This window comes from Cariama cristata, unplaced genomic scaffold, assembly GCF_000690535.1.
Source record: "Cariama cristata isolate BGI_N322 unplaced genomic scaffold, ASM69053v1 scaffold18962, whole genome shotgun sequence".
NCBI lineage: Eukaryota > Metazoa > Chordata > Aves > Cariamiformes > Cariamidae > Cariama > Cariama cristata.
In genome coordinates, this window is record NW_009605761.1 from 7,091 (window position 1) to 14,532 (window position 7,442).

At 35.6% G+C, this 7,442-nt stretch overlaps 1 protein-coding gene across 1 annotated transcript in view; it reads left to right on the plus strand.

Annotated features, from left to right (window-relative positions):
- The first annotated feature begins 327 nt into the window (after positions 1 to 327).
- The window catches only part of KIF5B (kinesin family member 5B), a 27,138-nt gene continuing 20,023 nt past the window's right edge, over positions 328 to 7,442 (plus strand). The window contains exons 1-8 of the mRNA XM_009696119.1: positions 328 to 363; positions 1,186 to 1,273; positions 2,663 to 2,736; positions 3,204 to 3,308; positions 3,721 to 3,769; positions 4,102 to 4,157; positions 4,265 to 4,352; positions 5,857 to 5,981. Of these exons, the coding sequence (XP_009694421.1) occupies positions 328 to 363; positions 1,186 to 1,273; positions 2,663 to 2,736; positions 3,204 to 3,308; positions 3,721 to 3,769; positions 4,102 to 4,157; positions 4,265 to 4,352; positions 5,857 to 5,981 (621 nt within the window). The remainder of the gene's footprint in view (positions 364 to 1,185; positions 1,274 to 2,662; positions 2,737 to 3,203; positions 3,309 to 3,720; positions 3,770 to 4,101; positions 4,158 to 4,264; positions 4,353 to 5,856; positions 5,982 to 7,442) is intronic.

Genomic DNA, 7,442 nt, shown 5'->3' on the forward strand with positions numbered 1-7,442 from the left:
GAAGGCTTGTGATTTCCCAGCTGTGAAACAAGCATTCTGACAAACTTCAGCACCTTAGGGATAGTTTCTGCCTGCTGAGTCTTGTGGCTTCTTGAGCATATTTACACAGTGGATGCTTCCAAGAGGGAAGTCATCCACCTGAATTCAAGCCCTCTCAGCAAATAGATCTGTGTTCAATCTAAAAAGCTTGCTGGTGTTATGCTAGACATTATTAAAAGAAAAATGGAAGGTCAGGCTGGGGAGGGGAATGTGGTGGGTGGATAAAAGATGGGAGGCAGTTCCAGACTATCCTTGGGGGAGGATGATAATGAATTAAATTTAGGCAAAATGGAGCACTTTACAATTGCAGTGAATTTAGCAATGGTAACTGACCTAGGTCCCTTGTAAACTTTGCCTATCTGCTTGGCTACCTACTAAATCAAGCTCTGAAAATGCTACAAAAATTTGAACTTCATAAGATGAGCATAATAGTTCATATCCTAATGGATTGTCAGCTGCTTAGAACTGCATTGTGAAAATCTCTTCAAAACAAAATCCAACATTCCTTTCAAAAAGCTATATCAGAGCTTCCTCTTATAGTGTCTTCCAAAAATGAGTCTTCTGTGAAAGGTTCCCTTTCTCGAAGTGGCCTTTTCCTTCAGCTAATGGAGCTTTATTTTAAGGATGTCATTCATGTATGGGGAAATAGTTCTTGTGCTCACTGTAGGTGATCTGAATGTTTCTTTTTGATTTGAGGTTTTTAACAAATATTACCAAGACAGATGGTCTGTGTGATGTGGTATAAGCTGTTTTTAATAGTTTGAGTTTACCAGAGTAAACCTGCTACCAGAATAGAAGAGAATAAGGGGTTCTCAGATGTACAGAGCAGGCATTGACTTACCTTGTAAATCAAGTAAATTGAGTTCATGTGCCAGAGTAGTTTTAGAGAACTATTTCGATTGCACTTTGAAACCAAATATATTTAATTCAAGGCCTTACTTGTAGGCAAGCATGTGAAGATTTGGGCAACACTGTATAAGCCGATTTCCTCGCTACAGTCTTCAGGTACTTAAAATAAAACAAAAGATTGGGCTGAGGCAGCATAAGCTACTTCTAAACTGTATGAGCAAACACCTTCCACTTCTGCTTCCAGCATCTGTTTTTTAATACGTCTTCTGTGTCTCTTTTTTTTTTTTTTCCCCCCAGTCCAAGCCATATATATTTGACCGTGTATTCCAGTCAAACACATCACAGGAACAAGTGTACAATGATTGTGCTAAAAAGATTGTCAAAGGTAAGGTGGAACTCTTAACAAGAGCCAACATGGATAATAGCAGTACAAAATCATCCTGTAGTTGAGCTGATAAACTATGTCAATGCTTAACCTGCTGTTTCAGTCGATTGCAACATTTGATAACATTTACCTGTCATGTTTTGGTTCTTTTTGCAGTTCTCTGCAAAAGATTGTTTAAAACAATTTGTCAGAAATTAATTGGAAGAACTCTTATGAATAGGTTTTCGTTTTTCCCCCTAAATTTATTGGTTAAAACATCCTACATTCGTTTGTTTGGAGGAATATAAGAGCTGTCAGAATTGGCCTAGTAACTTCAGAAAATCAAGTCTTATCACAAAGAACGTTATACCACAGTAAGCTGTTGTAGTAAGCAATTAGCTAGTTTCCTGAAGATAAAATTGATTAATTTCTTGAAGATCAGTATTAAGTTCTAATTGACACAACTTTAATAAAGCCTTGTCAGAAACCCCTGAAATATCAACTGTTAGTCACAAGAGAAGATTGGGTAAATGTAGGGGTTTCTTGGTCATTAGAAAAGTGAATTGCTGTGGAAAATCCATGCTGCTGCAAGTACTTAACCCTTTAATGAGTTAAATAGTAATCAGGATTAGATGAGAAGTTTGCCCCTTTAAAAACTGGAGTTAACTAAGAATTATAATGCTGCCCCTTTCCTCCATCTAAAAATCTGATCTCTGTTTCTGTGCGGCATTTCTAGGCTGTGCTGCATCAGGTGGCAAAGGAGCTCTAGTGGTGTTACAAATGGATTACGGATGTGATGGGGTGGCAAAGACTTCCCCATTTGGAGTTTCTTGTGCTTGTTTTTGGAAAATAAAAGTTTGCTTGCAGGATGTGATTCTACAGTAACTGACTTGTAAACAAACCAACCCGCCAGCCCCTCACCCCCTGAATCTGAAACTTTAGGGTTGTTCATTCATAATTTGAAATACAAGCTTATGGCCAAAGAGTAAGATACTTGAAACTTAACAGCATAGCCAATTCTCTTTGCAATTGGACAAATAAACTGGGCTGAAGGCAGACAGTATTATAGCGTTCTTATGTATGATTTCTTCTGAGTTATCAAAGACTATCTGTTCAGCCTGGCAGTTGTAGTGCTTTCCTTTTTGTTGCTGACTCTGAAGTCCTGATTTTTCTGGTTGAAGGAACAGATGCTTCTAATACAGAAAATTTCTAAAACGCAGTCAATGATGACTTAATGCATTAAAAGAGGTACGGAGGAACACCCTCCCTCCCCCAACTGTAGCACAGACTTCCCAAACATTGAATGATTTAACTTGCTGAACATTTTAGGAACTGCCTGCTTGCATTATATTTCGTTTGACTTTCCTTTTAGAAGGAGGAAATGAACCCTAATGAAAATAAAAAAAAAAGATGTACTTGAGGGATACAATGGTACAATATTTGCTTATGGGCAAACATCATCTGGAAAGACACACACTATGGAAGTAAGAAATCTTAAAATAATTTTCCTTTTGATGTCACTGTCATCTCTTTTCATCACAATAATCTTATCTTTCTAGACATAGGATGTCTGCTTGTTTTCATCTTGCAATTTTAACTTACTTTGCCTTTCCATTGCAACATTTTGATACCCAAAATGTTTTTTTAGGATTGAGAATGGCAATTTTTGGTATTTTTTTCAGCCCTCAGTAGCAGAATGAGGAACACAAGAATAACATTAATAGTACTTTTTCACTTTTAGTAGTTTCTAAGGCTGTTCTTTTCATTCCTGGCAAATGCTGGGGCTAAATGAATGGTCAAGACTTTACTTTGTAGGTAAAATAAATGCATCGTACCAGTCAGCATTTTAAAACTAATTTCTCTGTTAACTGTTTGTTTTGCCTTTGGATACTGTTTATGATGTTGGATTCAGTATGAATGTTTCAATTTTATTGTATCTTTTTGTAATAAGGGGAAGCTTCATGACCCGGATGGAATGGGTATTATTCCAAGAATAGTGCAAGATATTTTTAATTATATTTACTCTATGGATGAGAATCTTGAGTTTCATATTAAGGTAAACTTTTCTTTATTGTTACTTATTTAATCTTTACTAAAACTGGAAGTAGTCTATGGTTAAATGGATGTTCTGTATCTGTTTCAAATGCCTGTAGCTTGGAAAATCTAAATGTGAGTTATTTCTGAAGTAACTGACTCTTCTTAAAGAAGAATTATGTTAACACTTTAATCTTGTTTCCATTAAACATTAATGGTAGCTATCCTGATAACCTATGGCAGTGCTGATAGCGTTTGAAGCTTTTGATCAAAATAGTTTCTTCTTAAAGGTGTATTTTAGTTCAGCCGTAATGACTTGAGCTAGTTGTGATATTATGTGGGAGGTTGTAATAATCATGCTGGATCTTTCTGGTTAAAAAGCAAAGCATTTTTTCTTTCTGATGCTGTATCTTTATTCCCCTTCCCACATCTAGGTGTCATATTTTGAAATATACTTGGATAAAATAAGGGACCTTTTGGATGGTAAGCCTTTTATTTATATTGAACATAGAAAATAAATTGTTCTGGAGAGAGATATTAAAAAAACCCCAAACAAACCTTGTCATGATACTAAGATAAATATGCAATATGCTAATAACCTATACATGATAAGGGTACATAAAAATGGGAAAGAAAAAGAGTGGAGCTAATCTATGTAATATTACTAAAGCTGCAGTAGTGCTGTTTCATGTATATTAAGTTTTTATAAAGTGGTGCTGAGAAATAACATCTGTGACTGAGACATGTCGTACACAGCTCATTCATTTTGCAAAGAAATCATATACACCTTAGCTTTACAACTTTTTCTCTTCCAGTTTCAAAGACCAATCTTTCTGTTCATGAGGACAAAAATAGAGTTCCCTATGTAAAGGTGAGCATCAATCTGATATGTTTTCTTCTTGCACTCCTCTAGTGTAAGCCACTTACTTCTGGCTTGTTGGTGTGGTGATGTTTTGCCTTTTTTTTTTTTTTTTGAAGGGTTGCACAGAACGTTTCGTATGTAGTCCAGAAGAAGTTATGGATACTATAGATGAAGGAAAATCAAACCGACATGTAGCGGTTACAAGTAAGTATTGTCTTTTGTCTCCTTTTAGTGCTTCTGGTATGTTTTAAAAAGTAGGGAAGGCAAAAGTAGTGAGCTAAATAATTCAGATTTTTTAAAGGGTCTAGCATAAGCAGTGCCAATGTGTCTTTCAGAGACAAGTATTTCAATTCATTTCTTGTTAGATGATGTTGTTTAGACTTCAATTGAAAGGAGGAAGTGATCAGTGAGGAGCTTCGAATCATTGGAGAAAAAGGTGTAGTTCTGTGTTAAGAATGATGCAAAATCCCGGTTTGTGGAATTTATTTCAATTAACCTATGAACCTATAAGTTAAGGCACTGTGACTCGTCTACAGTTTGGCCATTCTGTTGCATACTCGAAGAAAAGCTGGTCAGAATATATATTCAGACATGCTGCAGATTTAAGCAGCATCCCAGTGTCGCAAGCTTTTTGGCCTGTGGCATACAATTGAGTTGCAAGGAGCCATGTCATAGGGCTCCAAATTCCCACAAGAAGCAGGATTAGAAAGTGACAGAGGTTTTTTTAAAAAAAAAAAAAAAAAAAAAAAAAAAGAGGGAGACAAGGAAAGATGAGGTGCATGCAAAGTAATACTTTCAGTTCTTAGCAACTGAAGTGACTGTCAGAAGTCTCTTGAAAGCCAGTTTGAGGATGATTTTCACAATTTTCCTGTGTCTAGTTTGTTATTCAGGAAAAGAGAGAATATACAGTCATTAAGAAAATAAGATTTCTAATTGATTAAGGATTGAAAATAAAAATACGATGTACCCTTTAAGGAATGACTCAGTCCTGCACTTCCACTTCATTGCTCCTAGGTAGTAAGGTTCTGATGTGGGGACTAGACTAAGTAACAGAGAAATAGCAGAAATTTGGATAGAAGGGTATTATTCTGTGTTGCACTGCCCCTGTGGCAGCAATAAGCTGGTCTTTTTAGGCCTGTGAGGGCTCTATGGTTAAAAGGAAGAAGAAATAGGCAGATGTTCTCGTTCAGATTGCAGTCAGCTTAAATTTTGTTAATGAATTAAAATAATTCTTTAAATTCGATCAGTCTTGTTTACTCTGCGTGTTTCACAGCAGAGGGGGCAGTAGGTATTTAAACAAGAACGGACTAAAAGGTTATGGCCATCTAGTTCAAATTTTCACAAAAGCATAAAATGTGATATGTTGTAAATCTACCAAAAAGAAAAAGAGTATATTCTGGTATCAGAATGTAAATGTGCTTTCTGTTCTAATAAAGTAAATTAAATGTGTGAAATCCATAGCTGACAGACTCGCAAATCTTATCAGTGAGCTTATGTGGTATTAATAGAAGCCCCAGGGACATTGGATCTTTGTTACTGAATTAGATGATACTATTGGTTTTGCTGCCTCTAGTTTTATTGTTATTGAGAGATTACTCTATACAGTTTCATTAGCTTTGGATTTGTTGCTTCACTGTGGGAAGATACTGTTTTGTTAAGTTTGGTTGTACAAATGTTTATTGACGATTTATATATTTTTGGATTATAGATATGAACGAACACAGCTCCCGAAGTCATAGTATTTTTCTTATTAATGTAAAACAAGAGAATACTCAAACAGAACAGAAACTAAGTGGAAAACTTTATCTTGTGGACTTGGCAGGTAGTGAAAAGGTAATTCTAAGTTTCTTTTTCTTCTCTGAAAAACTCTGGTTATTCTTTAAAATCAAATATTTTACACTAATATAATACTGATTGTTTAATTGTTGTCTCTGAAGTGTTTTCATTTTGACTTTGAAATGTGGTTTCTGAATCCTTGTCTGGGTTGGCTATTAGTTACTACCTCTTTAGGCTGATCTGCATTTCTGCAGTGAGGGTTTGTAGGTATGAAATAGGGTAGAGTTCAGTCTCGGTATCTGTGAGGGCAAAAAAAGTGTACAGGTGTGTTGGCTAGCCAGGTACTGGAATAAAAGGAGTTTTATGGATGTGGAATATCTGAATTTTCTTATGTAGTGGTACCAACTTTCTTAATTTTGAAATTCTAATTAACATTGTTTAAAATGACAAGTTGCTTTCCTGTGTCAGTGGCTTAAGGGAGGGAAGGAAATACATACCGTTTTGCTTATTCTGTATCACTTCTTACAGAGTGTAATTAGCCTTTTAAGAACTGGATTTTTGATGTTCTTTTCATCTTTGCTTCTGGGTTAATCCACATCTTTGTCTCCAGCTTTTTTCAGTCTTTTCTGCTTGCTGTTGTCTTTCCCCATGTCATTGTTCTATGGCCTTATTGTTGTCTTTAATCCTGTGTTTATTCTGAAATGTGTTTCTTAGTAATGGTCTTTTTCCTTTAATGAGAATGAAATTGCAAACATTGAAGTGAGAACAAAGTTAAAGAAAAGGGCTAGGTTGCAGGTCTCCTTTCTCTGTAGTTTTGTTCCTTTCACTGTTTACTTAAAACTTTGTTTTTGTGCTTTTCCCAGTCTTTTTAAAATACATTAGGTTTTCTGATTCCTTGTCTTGGGTTGGTTTAAACATAGGCAAATAGAATTGCTTAGTTGTAGTCATGATCACAGCTTGGTGAGAAGAATAGTAGAGGGTTACAGCACTGTAAGTCAAATTCTGCCCTTGAGGCAGAAGCAGAAGAGCTAAGGTAAATAGAATGGTGTCAGGGTAGGGTGGGGGGTTGTTTTGTTTTGTTTTGTTTTTTACATTTCTGCCGATATCTACTTAAGTTCCTAGAGTACTCATATACGTCAGATTCAACCTCTAAAACCTATTCTCACAAATTCTTGCTAACAAAGACTCTCTGCTGTGTTTTCCAGAGGGGATGGTGGTGGTGTGTGGTTTGGGTTTTTGGTTTTTGGGTTGTTTTTTGTTTTGTGTGTGTTTGTTTTTTTAAGGATGACCTCTGGACAAACTATTCATAACACTTAATTTCCTTTTAAGGAATTCAAACTTTTTGACAAACTTCAAACAACTTTTGAAGTTGTTTATTTGACAGAAGTTTTTAACTATGGATTTGTCTTGTATAAAAAGGTGTAATTTGCAAGGAAAATGTTCAATTTGGTTTAAAAAAATCAGAAACATTTTCAAACACTGATGTTTTGAATGAAAAATTGATGGTGAATCAGGGAA